The sequence below is a fragment of the Vigna radiata genome, chromosome 4 (genome assembly GCF_000741045.1).
Source record: "Vigna radiata var. radiata cultivar VC1973A chromosome 4, Vradiata_ver6, whole genome shotgun sequence".
In the NCBI taxonomy this organism is placed as follows: domain Eukaryota; kingdom Viridiplantae; phylum Streptophyta; class Magnoliopsida; order Fabales; family Fabaceae; genus Vigna; species Vigna radiata.
The window spans coordinates 13,073,248-13,092,717 of NC_028354.1; the positions used below are offsets into that span (position 1 = coordinate 13,073,248).

General features: G+C 31.3%; 1 protein-coding gene across 1 annotated transcript; it reads left to right on the forward strand.

Moving 5' to 3' along the window:
• Positions 1-18,844: 18,844 nt before the first annotated feature.
• On the forward strand, positions 18,845-19,246 carry LOC106758380 (uncharacterized mitochondrial protein AtMg00810-like). Its single transcript, XM_014641308.1, has one exon. It carries the CDS (start codon positions 18,845-18,847, stop codon positions 19,244-19,246), a length of 402 nt encoding a protein of 133 aa, XP_014496794.1.
• The last annotated feature ends 224 nt before the right edge of the window (positions 19,247-19,470 follow it).

The window sequence follows — 19,470 nt, forward strand, 5'->3', positions numbered from 1 at the left end:
AGAAAGAGGAGGACAAGTGTTGAGCACTACGATAATGGTATTGGCGGAGAAAGAAGATGAAGAAGAAGATATAGAAAAAAAAGAAGAAGACAAAATCGTAATATTTACTGATATATTTTATTGACAAAAAATATATTAATAATTATTGATAAATATTTTAATATGTTGATAAAATTAGTTGACAAATACTTTACTAACAAATATTTTACAACAATAATTCTGTTAGGTTGAAAACTCTATTGGAAGCTTTACTTAATAGGGAGAAGGAGAATCTAATATCATCATTTTTTTAATTTGTAGTGAATGTTTAGATTTTCTTTTTTCTCCAAACTATTCGTAATTTTCACAGTAGCTTTTGCCCATGCTAACGTGAGCATGCATAATAATAAAACGATTTTCGTGAACACAAACATTGCAAACTGACAATTTTTTCTGGTAACGAATATGAGGGGTTTGCTAACTTGTGTACCTGTTTTTCAGTTGGTACATTTTAGTAATGTGTACCGAGTTTCAGTAGACAAAAATACCCTTATATATCATGAAATTTAAGTTTTAAGGTTAAGGGTATTTTAATAATTTTCATTCTCAAAATAAAAAAAGAAACCCCAAACCCTTACCCACCTCTCTCATTCCTCTCAACCTTCTCTCTTTCATCTCTTTCACTTCAACCTTTTCTCTGTCATCCCTACTCTAGTCCCAATTGAAAAAAAATCAGAAACACTTGTCTTATTTTAATAATTTTCATTCTCAAAACTAAAAAAAAGGTTAAATATATGTTTTAGTCCTCATATTTGTTTCNCATTCTCAATTAGGTCCTCATGTTTTTTTTTGTCCCAATTGTATCCTAATATTTGTAAATTTGAGGGATTAAGCCCTCTCCGTTTTTTGTCCCAATTGCATCTTAATATTTGTAAATTTGAGGCAATTAAGCCTTCTCAATTGGCCTATGATGTTAGTGGCCAGTTAACGGAGAGGGCTTAATTCCTCAAATTTACAAATATTAGGATGCAATTGGAACAAAAAAAACATGAGGACCTAATTGAGAATGGGGAACAAATATGAGGACTAAAACATATATTTAACCAAAAAAAAAAACTAAAACCTTACTCACCTCTTTCATTCCTCTCAACCCTTTCTCCTTCATCTCTCTCACTCAAACATTTTCTCTGTCATCTCTGCACCAGCCCCAACTAAAAAAACACTCATTATTAAACGATTTATTTTTATAAAGAGTTGAGTCATTGACATATTCACCTTCAGAAAAAAGTTCATTTAAAATCTCTTTAATTTCATTATCTTCACTATATATATTACAGCCGACGGATACAACTTGCACCAAGACTTATTAGCATCATTCCTTTACATTTTCAGACTACTACATAACATTGCTATGTGGCCATTTAATTTTTTTTGGGTAGAAATTCATTAACTTGTTTTTCTTTACTAAAGAAAAAACAAATCAAAATACAATAAAATTCTCAACCATAAAATCAAACAATAAAAATTCTAAATCTTGAAATTTTATTTAAAATTATATAAAGAAAAAAATTAGGTGCTTTAATTTTTTTATTTATGTAAGTATTTTTTTTCTCTAACCATTTTATTTAATAATGAGTGATTTTTTTAGTTGGGCCTAGTGCAGAGATGACAGAGAAAATGTTTGAGTGAGAGAGATGAAGGAGAAAGGATTGAGAGAATGAAGGAGGTGAGTAAGGGTTTGAGGTTTCTTTTTTGAGTTTTGAGAATGAAAATTATTAAAATAAGGCAAGTGTTTCTGATTTTTTTTTCAATTTGGGCTAGAGTAAGGATGACATAGAAAAGGTTGGAGTGAAAGACATGAAAGAGAAAGAGTTGAGAGGAATGAGAGATGTGGGTAAGGGTTTGAGGGTTTCTTTTTTTATTTTTTTAATTTTGAGAATGAAAATTACTAAAATACCCTTAACCTTAAAACATAGAATTCATGATATAAGGGTATTTTTGTCTACTGAAACCTGGTACACATTGCTAAAATGTGCCAACTAAAAAACAGACGTACGCAAGTTAGCGAACACCATATATATATATATATATATATATATATATATATATATATATATATATAACAATGGCCTAATGATGAAGGACAAAAATGTCTTTTCATCGTTGTATTTGACCTGAGTTACTAAAAAACATTTATTGTAAAATTTAAATTATAGGATTACATTTATTTAAAAATTACTCTTTTAATTTTTGTGTTAAGTAATCAATTAATTAATTCACATTTGGTAAATATAATTTGAGTTATAAGAAAACACTTATTTCAAATGTTATTTTTTTATAATCTTCTCTCACCATTAATTATTTATATTCTGTCACTCTTTTAATTGTCGTGCTAAATTAATTAATTCAATTCATATAGTTGATATAGATGAGTGACAGTCATGTCATTCCTTAATAGGGTTGGAATTCTTTTAATTGTCGTGCTAAATTAATTAATTCAATTCATATAGTTGATATAGATGAGTGACAGTCATGTCATTCCTTAATAGGGTTGGAATTGAACAACTATTATTTTCACTTGGATCTCCATATGTTAACAACTAATTGTTAACAATATTTTGACAACGAACATGTGTTGGAAATTAGTTTCCAAAAATACTCTCTCATTTTCGTTTTCATCCTCTCTCTACTCTCTACTTTCATTTTCATTTTGTGCGTGTTCTCTCTCACAACGTATGGTTCCTCTCTTTTCTCTCTCATGAAACAAGCATAAAATGTCATCTTTTCCGGTGAGACAATCCAGTGAGACTCCACTAAAGCAATGGAAAACTCGGGTGAAAAGTTATTTCCTCTCCCTTCTGCATTGTCCGTTTCTCCTTTCTCATGTCCCCTTTCCCCTTTCCCTTTTTCACTTACTCCATTTTGATTTACCCTTTAGCATTTTCAATGTACCCATTTCCATTTTACCCTTTGGTCATTGATTTATTTTTCATGTTGTTGAATGTGCGTCATTCTTGTAAAACGAAGTATGTTGTTGATTTGAATGGAAGATTGATCTCGCACCAGAGGAAGTTAATTACAAAGACACCATTAAATTGGTTTTTACAATTGTCCGACAATGTTAAGGTAGATAGAAATCTATTGAATGAGTTATTAGTTAGATAGGTAGACTCTAGTGGTGGGTTTTTTTTTTTTCTGGAGAAAAATTTGTAGAATTCAAGGAAATGGATGTGTGCTTAATAAGTATAATTGTATTATTTTTTAAGATGACTGTATTCTTTTTTATGATTAATATATAATGGTATCATTGTAATGAACATGGCCAGGTTAATAGTAATGAAATGCAATGAACATATGTGGTCATCATTGAATGAACGTTAAAATATTTTACCATCATTGCATTTAAAAAACAACCATTCACATTCAACGCACTCACTCATCTAAAAATGGAAAAAACAATGAGCAAAACCCTTCACGGGGAGTGTTGTTCATCCCCCTGGAGAGTATAGTTGAAAATTTTGAACAAATGGCCCACTGACCTCTAGTAACCGATTACAATACCCTTGTAATCGATTACCAAGGTAGAAAATGGTCACCAATGCTGATGGGCCTCATCTAACTTACATGAAAACACCTAAATGACCTTGGTGTGCCTAGTCAAACTTAGTTAGTTTGGAAATTACAAATAGTTTGGAGGGACGTGAAACTATAAATGTTCATTACAAATCAAAAGATAATGATCTTGGATTCCACATTCTTCCTATTGGCCAAAGTTACAAATTTAGTTTTGGAACTGGCTTTATCAGGCAAACTTTGTTCTTTTGTTCTGTTTAATGGGAAAATGGTCTTTTGTTGTATTTTGATGCATTTCGATAAATGTTTAGATTGCCACTGGTATATTATGAAAGATGGACCGTGTAGGTATGAATATAAATCTAAAATTCACAAATGCTATAAATGGAACTCCTCCGCTTCATTTTAATTATCTATATTTTTATAAGGTTAAACCCCTTCAAAGGTTCCAATTTATGTAAGGTTTTCCTAGTTTCATCCCGGTCTTTTCATATTTGTCAATTTGATCCTTTTTAGTGAAAAATTGATCCAATTGGATCCTTTCCGTTAAATTGATTTAACAGTGTTAAATTTTTTATGACATGTGATGTTGACTTGGATAACTTTTGAAACGTGGATTGCAGACCCTTATACTTGGGGATTTATAAAAGAAATGCTTAAACTTGGGATTTTATAAAAATAACATTTTAAAAATTAGGTTTCTGAAATGTTTTAAAATTAGGGTTCTTGTGTCATTCCATTTCAGGTGGCTCTGCACCTCTCTCTACCACCTTCAAAATAACCTACTCTGCATCAAATCTGAACTATCCATAAACAATTGTTCATTCCCAAGCTTCTCAATCGCCGACTTCGTCTCGTGTTCGAAATTATAAACCAGACCAGTCTCCGATTTTGGTGCCCTGTGTTGTATTTCTAAATCTTCACTTTCTTTAAAAAATTGGGTTTTTTCTGAACAATTAGGGTTTATTGAAATTTTAATTGGATTTAAAACTGGGAAGAGAAAATTTGAAGCCTTTTCTTTCTCACACTCGTTGTGAAAAAGCTTTTCAATGCAAAGATGAGTTAGAGAAGAACCTGCAGCTTCTGTCTCTGCACGTGGAGGCTTCTAGGATGACGCTACACAGATTTGAGTGGCGCGAGATAGAGAAGATGGGTAGATGAAATTTGTACTTAGGGTTCTTCATAAGGTTTGATTTGGGGTTCTTGGGCTGTTGCACGGATTTGCTTTTCTCTGGTCCCGATTTTTGATGTAGGTTGTGCGAAGGAGATGACGGCCATGGGAGGAGCTTCGCCATCTTTTGGTTCATGATGAAGATATAGTGATTTTTGGTTGATGAAGATATAGTGATTTTTGGTTGTTGCAACGGAGGCACGATTCTGGATTGGTTTATATTTGCAGGTGAATCTGTTTTTGATGATGAACGCAGAACGTGCTTGATGATGAACGCATAACAGAAATGCTTCCATGGTTGACGTCCCCCTTTTGAAGCTTCAGATTTTCTCTTCTCAATTCAAATTTCAATTAACTTTAATTTTAAAATCTTTCATAAAAACCTCAATATTTTTAAATGATTCAATTAGAAAAAAACCACGTATGATGCCTTTGTAAGCCACATTTAAAATTATAACCATGTCACCCTCACAAGATAGAAAAATTTAACGGAGTTAAGTTCATTTAACGACAATGACTTAATTGAGTTGATTATTCACTAAAAAGGATCAAATTGACAAAAAAAATAAGACGGGGATGAAACTGGGAAAACCTTACATAAATTGGGACCTTTGAAAGGGTTTAACTTTTTATAAAGAGAAATAATAACATTCTACCTTTCTATGTCATGGATACTTATTTTATACTTAAACTTACATTTATGGTAAAAGCTTGGAAAATTTCTTATAACTAAAATTATTTTATCAATAAAATTTAAATTAAATAATTAATTAATTAACCCAAAAATTAGAAAGTAAAAACATATCAATAATTAATGGTAAAAGAATAATATAGTATAAAAAAAGAAATTTATGATAAATATTTTTCTATAATTAAAACTAATTTTATAAATAAAATTTAAATGAATGAATTAACAAAAGAATTAAAAAAATAATACACAAGAATAAATAATTAAAAATATTTAATTAAAATAACTAGCATAAGTAATAAACATTTTAAATTATCGACAAATTTTATTAATATATATTAAAAATTTTATTATTTATGAAAAAACTATCAATCAAATATATATTATTGACAAATTTTTTCTGTCAGTAATAAATTCATAAGTCAAATCTTTCGATAATTAAAATTTTAAAATATATTAGTAAAATTTGTTGGTAATTTAAATTTAGGTTTAATACCTCCCTTGGTCCTCGTATTTGTGTGAAAATCTCAGTTCGGTCCTCAAGTTTTGAACTGTCTCAATTAGATCATAATTTTTGTAAAAATGCACACATTTTATCCCAACCGTTAACTGATCTCAAACGACGTTAAGTTTAGCTGACGTGTTGGCTTAATCCCTTCTTGGTCCTCGTATTTGTGTGAAAATCTCAGTTCGGTTCTCAAGTTTTGAACTGTCTCAATTGGGTCATAATTTTTGTAAAAATGCACACATTTTATCCCAATCGCTAACTGATCTCACTATGCAACAATTATCTTTGCTATTAGTGGAATAAATAGCTTAAAGGCTGGTGATGAACCTATAGGTTACCAAGTTGGTTCATTTGCAGAAAAGGCTGTGAGACTGATTGCACTGGTTACGCGAGTTTTCTGGTGACTTTATTTTTTGAGCCAATAAGATAATATGTGTAAAATCCCTGATTCTCAGAGAGATAAATAAAATCCCTAATTCAAATAAACTAAATAATAGACATCGTGCCACGTGAAACACTGCTTATTTTAAAAAATAATTCATATAATTAAATAATACATGTCGGCATGTCTTCTGGCTTCTACGTCAGCTAAACTTAATGCCGTTTGAGATCAATTAACGATTGAGATAAAATGTGTGCACTTTTACAAAAATTATGACCTAATTATATGACCTAATTATGACCAAGTTACTTATAACTTACAATAACAAACAATGTGAATTAATTATATAATCAAGTCTAATCAATCATTTTGATATCATATTATATGATGAAAAGACATTTTTATCCTTCAACATTAAGTCATTGTTTTGGAAGCTATATATATATATATATATATATATATATATATATATATATATATATATATATATATATATATATAAAGATTGAAGAGCAGAGAAAGAGGGTGAGAATTTGCAATGTCTATGTTAATGAAAATCATTGTGTTATTGTGCATGTTGAGTTTGGCATGGGCAGATCCAGCTAGTGTGAAAATTACGAATAGTTTGGAGGGACGTGAAAGTATAAATGTTCACTGTAAATCAAAAGAGGATGATCTTGGATTCCACCTTCTTCCTATTGGCCAAAGCTACAAATTTAATTTTGAAACTAACTTTTTCAGGACAACACTGTTCTTTTGTTCTATTCAATGGGGAAAGGGTCCTTTGTTGTATTTTGATGCATTTAAGCAAAGTAGGGATTTCAATATATGTTTAGACTGCATTTGGTATATTATGAAAGATGGACCATGTAGGTATGAATCTAACGTTCGAAAATGCTATAAATGGAATCCATCTGCTTCTTTGTAATTAGTTTTTATAGAGAAATAATAATCTTCTACCTTTCTATGTTATGATACTTATTTTATGATTCTACTTACATTTATTTTATAATTAGGAGTTTCGACGACGGAACTAATAAAAAAATAGAAAAATGTGTAAAAAAAATTCTTTTTTATTAGAAAACAAATTTATTTAGCTTTGATTAAGAGTAATTAATTCGTAATTAACATTAATATTGTGTTTGGCTCGATTTTGAAAATCTCCATTCTATAATGTTAGCATTGAGTTGAAATAAGAATTTGTATGTTTGACTTAAGTAATGGAAAAAAACATGTTTGTAAAAAACAAAGGGTTAATACAAACTCAACAACACTGTATCTCTTGAAAACCTGCTATGAATTATATTAATTTTATTACAAAAACTTAAATTAATCTACAGACAAAATTTTAGTAAATAATAAAAAAATTGTTGGTAAAGTACTTGTTAATCAATTTTATAATCGACATATTAAACATTTGTTAATAATTATTGAAAGATTTTCTTTTCTGTCAATAAAATATATCAATAAATATTATGATTTTTTTTTTTTCATTTTATTCTCTCTCTTCGTTTGCCAGCACCGCTCACCACCTGTTCTCCTCTCCTCCTCATTTGCCATCTTTTTTAATGATGTTTTAAATTATTATTTTTATTTATTTAATTACACTTTTGATCCACATTTTCATTAAAGAATCTCAAAATGTCTCCCAATTATTATTTTTCTTAATTAAGTCTTCATTTTTTAAAAATTAATTTAATTTGATATTTTCGTTAATATTGCACCAATCACGTTAAATATATGTAAAATTGTCATTAATATTTTATTTTATTGTTGATAATATATATATATATATATATATATATATATATATATATGATTTTTTATTCTTTTGATTTACCGTTTTCATAGTTACTCGGCATGTATGGTAAAAGATCTTATTCATAAAAAAACAATGAACCACAAATCAACAATAAAGTGATAGAATATCGTAAAAAATAAACAACTTTTGCACAATACTGACACACAAAAAATATCAAAGAATATAAAACTGAAATGAGACCAAATATATCTCAATCTTATTCCCAAACCATCCGATAACAAAAAAAAAAAATCAAAACTTTTTATCACCACTAAAATGAGGTTATGTCAAAAGTTGAAGAAGTAAAAAGAATTAATGAAAGAGACGCGGTAACTAAGAAGCTTGGTCTCAATTTCTCTAATTTTTAAACTAGTGATTCCATGTCAAAAATTAAAAAAAAAATTAAAAATTCATTTACGGATGTGTCCAAATATATCATTAGCTGACAATATAGTATATCGCCCTCGAGATGTTCTAACTAAGTATAGGGATGATGCGAACTATCACTATGATATTAATTAGTTACATATGCCTTTTCCATTAATAACAAAAGAGAGACGAAACTAGAAGGACAATTGTTATGATTGTATTTTAATTTTAGATACGAATCTATATTTTTACATTGTTATTTAGAACCTTATAATTTAAGGATAAATTATAGTGAACACATGAAAGCTATAACATCCAAGACCACTGCCATAAAAGATATTTCAGGGATTAGACAACTTAGTGGTAAAAGCTTGTACAAGTATTGGAAGAGATTTAAGAAGTCATGTGCAAGTTGTCCACACCACTGGAATTCTGAGCAACTCCTTCAATGCTATTATAAAGGTCTGAATAACATAGAGATGAGTATGATTGATGTTGTCATTGACAGAGCTCTTGGAGATTTAGTGCCTGCTAAAGTCAGGCATTTGATTGAGAAGAAGGCCTCTAACTTCCAACAGTTCAACGCAAGGAATGAAACCATTGTTGTTAGAGGAGTTCATGATGTGGTTGCTCATTCTTCATCTGCAGATAAGAAGTTGGAGAGCAAACTTGATGATCTTGTGAATTTGGTGACCTAACTTGCTACAAATAAGAAGTTTGCATCAATTGCACATTTATGTAGCATCTGCCCTTCCAGTGATCATTACATAGATGCATGTCCATCCTTGTAGCAACCTGTTGGCCCAGATGCCCCAAACATATACAACAACAGACCACTACCACAACAACAAAATTATGACCTGTCTTGTAACAGGTACATATCCAGGGTGGAGGAATCACCCTAATCTGAGGTCTAATGTTCCACAACAGTAGCAACAACAAAAACCACCACCACCTTTCCAGAATACTAGTGGTCTGAGTAGACCCTATGTACCTACACCAATCCAGTAATATCAAAGACAACAACAAGAAGAAGAAAATATACCTGCGCAAACAGTTCCTCAACCTTCCACATCTGAGTCTACAGTGGAGGAGTTAGTGAGGTAGATGAAAATACAGAATATGCAATTCCAACAAGAGACCAAGTGCTTCCATTAAGAGCTTAACAAATCAGATGGGGCAGATGACCACTCAACTTAATCAGGCACAATGTCAAAATTCTGACAAGCTACCATCTTAGACTGTGCAGAATCCAAAAAATGTCAATGCCATCACCCTGAGAACTAGGAAGTAGATTCATATACCCACAGTGCCACCTGCACCTCAGTCCGATAAAGAGGAGGAGGATTATGATCTTGCGACATCTTAGAGAAAACGTCCTAAGCAAGAGGAACTAACATGTATAAGCAGGAAATTTGTGACAAGTGGATCTTTTTCTTCTTCCACCAGTAGGTCTTTTGACTTGCAGCAGCGCTCTGTCCCTCTTTCGTTCCCTCATAAGGTGATTCAAAGTAAAAAGATGGAAGAGGTAGATAAGGAGATTTTAGAGATCTTCAGGAAAGTGGAGGTGAACATACCTTAGTTGGATGCCATCAAACAGATTCCTAAGTATGCAAAATATTTGAAGGAGTTATGCACTAACAAGAGAAAGATGAAGGGAAATGAAAGAATCAACATGGGCATAAATGTATTTGCACTGATAGGTAAATCTGTTCCACACATTCTTGAGAAATGCAAAGAACTAGGTACATTATGCATCCCTTGTATCATTGGAAATAGTAAATTTGAAAATGTCATGCTTGATTTGGGTGCTTCTATAATGTTATGCCTCCTTCCATTTATAAATCTCTTTCTCTTGGTCCTTGGCAACCTACGGGTGTGGTAATTCATTTGGCTAATAGAAGTGTTGCCTACCCTACAAGTTACATAAATGATGTCTTAGTTCAAGTTGGTGAACTAATTTTCCCTGCAAACTCTTATGTTCTTGAAATGGAGGACACACTAGTAAAAAAAACATTTTCTAACATGTTATATATGCCTCAGTTTTACTGAAACCGAAGCGTATAAAAGCGCAATGGTATTTTCGTAGTTTTAGCTAAAGTATTAGCTTTAGTTGTCCAGGAATCGATGCCTAAAGTGGGCTACTACCTCAATTCTGAGAACAATCGAGGCACAAAAGCCTGTTGCACACCCGCGAACCAGACTTTTCGTCTACCAGACTTTTTGAAATAGGGCTACTGCCTCGGTTATGAGAACAACCGAGGTAGAAAACCCTACTTCTCACCTGTAAAAGGACTTTTCACCTGACAACTTTTATGATATATGGATTATGCGTCGGTTCTCTGACCAATCAAGGCAGTGGAGGTTGACAAATGGGAGTTCGAAAGTTTTATACACGGACAACCCCTGATTTAAGATGTTTGTCGCAGGCTCTACGACATCGGTTGTCCTCCAACTGAGGCAATATGGAGTTTATGCTTCGGTTGATATTGTAATTGAGGCATATAGTTATTAACAATTTTATTGGGGGATGGAGCTAAACCAGTTAGATAGCCACAAAAAAGACAAAACTCGGTGATTTTGGATGTTATAAAGAAGAATGTGACCATGCTTCTTCAAGCTGGGATCATCTATTTGACATTCGATATCAGATAATCAATGGGTGAGTCTGGTCCATGTGGTTCCAAAGAAGACTCACCTCACTATTATAAAAAATGATAGGGATGAGCTCATTCCCACAAGAGTGCAAAACAGTTGGAGAGTTTGCATTGGCTACAAGAGGCTCAACCAATTGATCAGATGTTTGAGCGGATGACAGGTTAATCTCACTATTGTTTTTAGATGATTTTCCTGGCTATTTTCAAATACATGTTACACTTGAGGATCAAGAAAAAACCACATTTGTCTGCCTTTATGGCATTTTTTCCTATAAGAGGATGTCTTTTGGCCTATATGCACATGGTACATTCTAGCGGTGCAAGCTCAATATTTTCAGTGACTTTCTTGAAAGTTGCATAGAGGTGTTTATGGATGATTTTACTNTGTATGGATCCTCTTTTGATATATGTTTGGATAGTTTGGAAAAAGTTTTTCAAAGATGCATTGAAACCAATCTTATTCTTAATTTTGAAAAATGTCATTTCATGGTAGATTAAGGTTTAGTTTTAGGGCATATAATTTCCAATAATGGCATTGAAGTAGATCTTGCAAAAATATTTGTTATTTAACAATTTCCTTACCCTTCTTGCTTATGAGAGGTGCGATCTTTTCTTGGGCATGCAGGTTTCTACAGGTGTTTCATTAAAGATTTTAGCAAGAAGGCCCTTCCACTATCCAACCAACTGCAAAAAGAAGTGGAATTTCAGTTTGATGAAAGATGTGAGCAAACATTTGAATGCCTAAAGGAAACATTAACCATTACTCCCATCATTTAGGCACCTAACTAGACAACTCCATTTGTGTTGATGTATGACACATCTAATTATGCACTTGGGTTGTCTTGTCTTAAAAGGTTGACAAGCTGCCTAGAGTGCTCTATTATGCTTCCAAGATTTTGGATGTTGCCTTAGAAAACTACACCACCACTGAGAAGGAGCTTTTGGCGATTGTTTTTGCTCTTGGTAAATTTAAATCGTATTTGCTTGGTTCACATGTTATTGTGTGTACTGACCATGCAACTCTGAAGTTCCTATTGAAGAAGGCTAAGTCAAAGCATAAACTGATTCGGTGGATGCTTTTGCTCCAAGAGTTTGATTTGCAAATCCATGACAGGAGTGGAGCCCAGAATTTGATGGCAAACCATCTTAGCAAAATTGAAAGAGTTGAGGATAAAGCTGATGTGTTGCTTATTCAGGATGACTTTCCTGAGAAAAATTTATTTACGGTTTCGGTTTCTTACCCTACCCCTTGGTTTGCAAAACATTGTAAATTTTTTAGTTACTTCTATTTTTTCTCCCTTAGCATCTTGAGCTCAGATTCATAAAATTAAGAGTGATGTTAGGTATTATATATGGGATTATCTTTGGAACTTGTGCAATGACAAGGTAATCAGGAGATGCATACCAAATCATGAGATCGAATCGGTCCTGCAGTTTTTTCATTCTTTCGCACCTAATGGCCATCTTGGCATACAAAGGACAACTTGTAGGGTGCTTGACTGTGGATTCTACTAGCCCACCGTCTTCAAGTATGCGTGCAGGATTTGTAGCACCTGAGAGCAGGAGGATCACTTTCTTGGAAACAATAGATGCCTCAACAACTCATGTTGTTTTATGAGGTGTTCGGCATTTGGGGTATTGATTTCATGGGTCTGTTCCCTGTCTCTTTTGGTTTCTCCTACATTCTTTTAATTGTTGATTATGTTTTAAAAATTGTGGAAGCGAGAGCCACTAGGACTAATGATGCTTGGGTTATGGTCGATTTTGTTAGATCTCACCTTTTTTGCAGGTTTTGAGTGCCCAAAGCCATTGTTAGCTATCAAGGAACCCAATTCTGTAACAAATCCATGTAGGCTTTGCTCAAAATATATGGGGTTGTGCACAAAATCTCTACACCATACTACTCCCAAATTATGGGAAAGCCGAGATTTCAAATAGGGAGATAAAGATGATCTTAGAGAAGATTGTTCAGTCCAACAGAAAAGATTGGAGTAACATGTTGGATGATGTTCTTTAAGCGCATAGGACTACCTACAAAGCACTTATTTTTGGAAAAGATATGTCATTTACCACTAGAGATAGAGCATCAAGCATGCTAGGCTGTGAAGACTTGCAACTTCTCTATGGATCAGGCTAGAGAGGAGAGGAAGTTGTAACTAAATGAACTTGATGAGATTAGCCTTGAAGCCTATAAGAACTTTAAGTTCTATAAGAAGAAAACTAATAAATTCCATGACAGCTTGATATTTAGAAAGGACGTAGTGGTTAGGCAGAAAGTGTTGTTATATAATTCTAGGCTTGGACTCATGGGTGGTAAGTTACAATCAAAGTGGATTGGACCTTTAGTTGTTAATAATAAAGAGTGAATCCACAGACAAAAGCTTCAAGGTCAATGGGCATCAATTGAAGCTTTTCCTCAACAATCATTCTTTGCTGGATACAGTTGTAGAGGAGACTTCTCTGCTCGATCTCGCTTTTATTCCCCCCTGACTCAGGGATTTTCTTTCTCCTTTTCCATTTTTTATTTATTTGCACTTGTCTAGATCTTCTGTTTATGACACATTAGGGACACTGTGTGGTTCAAGTGTGGTCAATTTGGAGAAATTTTTTTTTTTTTTTCTATTTCAAGGTTGTTTTTTTTTATTATTATTATTTTAAGCTTTTGTGTTTGAAGCGGCAGTTGCTAAATTTGTAGTGCGTAAATATTAAATATGCTCATTGCATTTGCTTAATTCGTTTTTATGAAAACCGTTTTAATCTCCATTAATTGATTAATTTGTGTTGGATTAGGGGTTAGAGCAAATGATTTATTGTTAATTGAGGATTGGAGGCATTGTAATCAAACTAATAGCCAACTTGTTTTTAATCCGTGTTAAATCTACTTTTTTTAGTTGCTCTGTTAATTTTATTTTTTGAATTATCTCTAAAACCTTCGCTACGTGTTTGATCCTTTGACGGAACTTAATTTTGTCCTTGAGAAATGACTCAGGAGTGACTTCTTAATATAATCACTTTAATTGTAAACATTTAATTTAATTTTATTTATAAAATTAATTTTAATTATAAGAAAATATTTATTATAAATTTCTTTTCTTTTATGCTATTTTATTTATCATTAATTAGTGTTATTTTATTACTATTTTAATTTTGTGTTAATTAATTAATTAACTCATTTAAATTTAATTGATAAAATAAATTTTAATTATAGAAAAGCCTTATTCCAAAAAAATTTTTTATAGTATAATATTTTTTAAACCATTAATTATTGATTTTTTTTACTTTTTTAATTTTTTAATTCCTTTAAATTTACTGCTACAACTAATTTGAAATGTAAGGAAACATAGTATAAGATTTTTTCAAAATTAAATATTGATATTTTTTCTCATTTATTTTTGGGTTAATTAATTAATTTACATTTTATTTATGAAAACAATTCTAATTATAAGAAAAAATTTATTCCAAATTTTTTTTATAATATTCTCTTACCATTAGCTATTTATATTTTATTAGTATGTTAATTGTTGTGCTACATTCGATAGTTTTTCCATACGTTTGCAAACACTTCTTAGAACCTTTTATCTCTTCTACAAGTAAAATTAACAATGATTTTGTACTATATAGAAGTGAAAAATGAGAATGTTTCAATTCCAACCCTACTAAAGAATGACATGACGTCACTTATCCATGTCAATTATAAATTGAATTAATTAATTTAACACAATAGAATATAAATAATTAATAGTGAGTGAAGATTATAAAAAAAGATCATTTCAAATAAATGTTTTCTAATAACTCAAATTATTTTTACCAAATGTGAATGAATGAATTAATTAACACAAAAATTAAAAGAGTAATTTGGTTTAATATTGAAGTTTTATCTGAATTTTATATTTTGTAATATATCACAAATTCAAATATGTGAATACTCCATTAATGTAGAGAGAGAAAGAAAAAGACTATTGAGGAGATAGTGAGGGTGTAAGATATTTTTAGAATAAAAAAAAATAGTGAAGAAATATAAAATATTTTTGAAATAAATGAAAATAATGGGGAGGTGAAGGAGCACTTGGGGAGGTGGAGGGAGCAACACCCACATTATTCATATTCAACCCAATTCAGTGCCATCCTTATTATCTAGGAAAAGAAAAGAAAATAATAGATGCAAGTACTTACTAAAAAAAATTAGAATTAAAAATAAAATTTTATGAACGAAAATAAATTTATTGATTAATAAATTTTACCTAAGAAATTTTTCATAATATATATTTTATTTAATGGTGAACTTTTTTATCCACAAGTGAAATATATTATTAATATATATTTTTTGTTAATAAAATTATCGATAATTAAAATTATAAAATTAATGGGTAAAATTTTTGGATAATATAAAATGATTATAACTAGAAGTGATGTAATATTTTTAATTTATAATTATTTATATTTTATTATTTTTTAATTTTTGTTTTAATTAATTAATTCCCTAAATATTATTTATAAAATCAATTTTAATTATAAGAAAATATTTATTATAAATTTTTTTTCTTTTATACTATATTTTTAATCATTAATTATTGATATTTTATTACTCTTTTAATTTTTGTGTTAATTAATTAATTAATTCATTTAAATTTAATTGATAGAATAAATTTTAATTATAGAAAAACATTTATTCCACAAAGAAATTCTTTTATAGTAATATTTTTAAACCATTAATTATTGATGTTTTATTACTTTTTTAAATTTTCTGTTAATTAATTAATTAATTCATTTAAATTTATTGCTAAAACTAATTTTAATTGTAAGGAAAGTCTTAAAAATGAAATATTATATTTTTTCTCATTTATTTTTGGGTTAATTAATTAATTAATTAAATTACATTTCATTGAAAAAAATAATTCTAATTATAAGAAAACATTTATTCCAAATTATTTTATAATATTCTCTTATCATTAGCTATTCATATTTTATTACTATATGATACTTGTTGTTGTGCTATATTCATTAGTTTTCCCATAAGTTTGAAAGCATTTCCTCCATCAAAATCTTTGGTGTCTTCTACAAGTCAAATTAACAATAACTTTTGAGCTAATTAAATGTGAAAATGAGAGTTGTTGAATTTCAACCCTATTAAAGAATGACATGACCGCCACTCATTTATGTCATGTATATAAATTGAATATTAACTAAATTTAGCAAGACAATTAAAAGAGTAATAGAATATAAATAATTAATGGTGAGAGAAGATTATAAAAGAATAACATTTGACATAAATGTTTTCTTATAACTCAAATTATTTTTATCAAATGTGAATGAATGAATTAATTAATTAACAGAAAAATTAAAAGAGTAATTTTTAGATAAATGTTATCTTATAATTAAAATTTTAGAATAGACGTTTTTCAGTAACTCAGGTCAATTTATTATTATCAAATGTGAATGAATGAATTAATTAATTAATAGAAAAATTAAAAGAGTAATTTTTAAATAAATGTTATCCTATAATTAAAATGTTAGAATAAACGTTTTTCAGTAACTCAGGTCAAATACAACAATAAAAAGACATTTTTGTCCTTCAACATTAGGCTGTGAATATATATAATAGATTCATTAGAAAAAAAGAGCTATCAGAATTTGCAATGTATGTGTTCACGAAAATCGTTCTATTGTTGAGCATGCTCACGTTGGCATGGGCAATAAAAACAACTACTGTGGAAATTACGAATAGTTTGGATGGAATAAAAACAACTACTGTGGAAATTACGAATAGTTTGGAAGGAAAAGAAAATCTAAACATTCACTGCAAATCAAAAGATGATGATCTTGGATTCCACCTTCTTTCTATTAACCAAAGCTTCCAATGGAGCTTTAAACCTCACTTTCTTGGGAAAACACTGTTCTTTTGTTCGTTTCAATGGGGAAATGGTCCTTTGTTGTATTTTGATGCATACGACGAACCTAGGGATATCGATATATGTTCTTCAGAATGTAATTGGTATATACACAAAGATGGACCATGTAGATACGAGGAACCACACTTTCGCAAATGCTATAAATGGAATTGATGTGGTTCATTTGAACTATGTATGCTTTTATAAATAAAAATAGTAAAACTACACTTCTATGTTATGGATACTTATTTTATACTTCCACTTACATTAATTTAAATTTTGGATTACTACACATTACATTCTTTAATTTTTGGATTACTACACATTATAAAAATATGCAATTTCATTAGGAGTTATTTTTAATGTTATCGGTGCTTTTAATTTCTAAAAAATGCATTTCTTGTGGTTAGAAATATAGTCGAGAAAAGTTGCATCGGTATGTAATTACCAACCATTTTTTTCTCCAACTGTTTTAATTTTTTGGAGAGTTGAGGAAACTGTCAGTATTTGAAGAAGTTTTGATCCACTAATAAATAAATAACTTTTTAACTCGCATACGACGCTTCAGTTTAAAAAAAAATGAAGTGTATAAAAATACGGTGGCAATTTCGTAATTCTGACGACACTATATGTCTCGGTTTACTTTGAATTTATGCTTGAGGGAGTATACTACACCAGTTCTTTGATCAACCAAGGAAAAAAACCCTGACAACTTCTTCAAAATAGGCTTACAACCTCGGTTCTCTGACCAACCGAGGCAAAAAACCCTGACAGCTTTATTGAAATAGGCCTACTACCTTGGTTGGTCAGAAACTGATTTTGAACGTTAGGCTCTTTATGCCTAGGTTTAAGCGCGAACCGAGGCCTATAGTTAGTAGATATTTTCAAATTTTTCATTTACAATTTTATTTTGAATTTTTTTTGGAAGGCTTTCACATCTGTTGTTTTTATAATAGAGGTAATAGCCTCTTCGATAGTTAAATTCCAGAAGCATAAAACAGTAAGCACATTTTTGCTTTTTCTTCTTCCTCTTCCGCTAGAGAGTTGTTTCTCATCTCATGCGAACAACTTCTTCGTGTCGCTCCGCCGCTGATACCCCCATCACTAGCCACCGCGCTGCCTCCACCACGGGTCGTTGCAGTTGTGTCCACCATTGGCCGCCGCCGTTGCCTCCACCATTGGTCGTCGCTGCATCTGCCACACGAAATATCTTTCAGATGGGTCAATTGACAAATTAAAAGCATGGTTGGTTGCATAAGGCTTCATTCAAACACCTGGTCATGACTATGATCACACCTTCAAGCCTGTTGTTAAAGTTGCCACTGTTCGTGTCATTCTCACTCTATCAGTAATGAATAATTGGCCTATTCATCAATTGGATGTCAACAATGCATTCTTGAATGGGCACCTAACACATCCTCTCTATATGGAACAACCTCCTGGGTTCATTGATCCTCGATACCTAAATCATGTTTGTTGACTTTGGAAAGTTCTTTATGGCCTCAAACAGGCCCCTCTTGCATGGTTTCAACGATTCAGCTCGTTTTTGCTCAGTCTCGGGTTCCTCGGAAGCAAGGCAGATCCATCTTTATTTGTCTACCACAACACTGTTGCCACTCTATATATACTTGTTTATGTTGATGACATAATTTTGACAGGGAATAAAAATTCTTTAATTCAAAAACTTTTGTCAAGGTTCAAAACTGAGTTTGCTATCAAGGATTTAGGTCATCTAAATTACTTTCTTGGTCTCGAGGTCCACTACACTACCAATGGTGTCTTTCTTAGCTAGACCAAATACGCTCAAGACATTTTATCTAGGGCCCAGATGTTGGATGCAAAACCGACAACCACACTGCTCCAACCTGATATTCAACTAACAACCACAAGAGATCCATTCTCTGATCCCACTCAATATCGCTTTCTCGTTGGTGCACTCCAATATCTCACTATAACTCGTCCTGACTTGTCCTACGTGGTAAATTTGGTTAGTCAGTTTTTTCAAGCTCCAACAAATGATCAGTTTCAAGCAGTTAAACGCATCCTTCGATATGTCAAGGGCACCATGTCCTATGGCCTATCCTTCACCCGTGGAGCTTCCCTTAATGTTCTTGGATACTCGGATGCAGATTGGGCTCGATGTATTGAGACTAGGCGATCAACCTATGGTTATTCTATCTTCTTAGGCGGAAATCTCGTCTCATGGAGTGCTAAGAAAAACCAACTGTAGCTCGACCAAGTTGTGAATTAGAATATAGAGCTATGGCTAATGCAACAGCTGAACTAATATGGATTACTCATCTTCTACATGATCTACATATTTCCTATCAAGCGCCAACTCTTCTTTGTGACAACAAGAGTGCTATATTCCTCTCCCAAAATCCGGTGGCTCACAAACGCGTTAAACATATTGATATTGATTATCACTTTGTTCGAGAGCTTGTTCTATCTAAC

Bases quoted from the DNA above. Each gene is read 5' to 3' on its own strand.
- LOC106758380 (XM_014641308.1), top strand. From the start codon at position 18,845: ATGTTGGATGCAAAACCGACAACCACACTGCTCCAACCTGATATTCAA.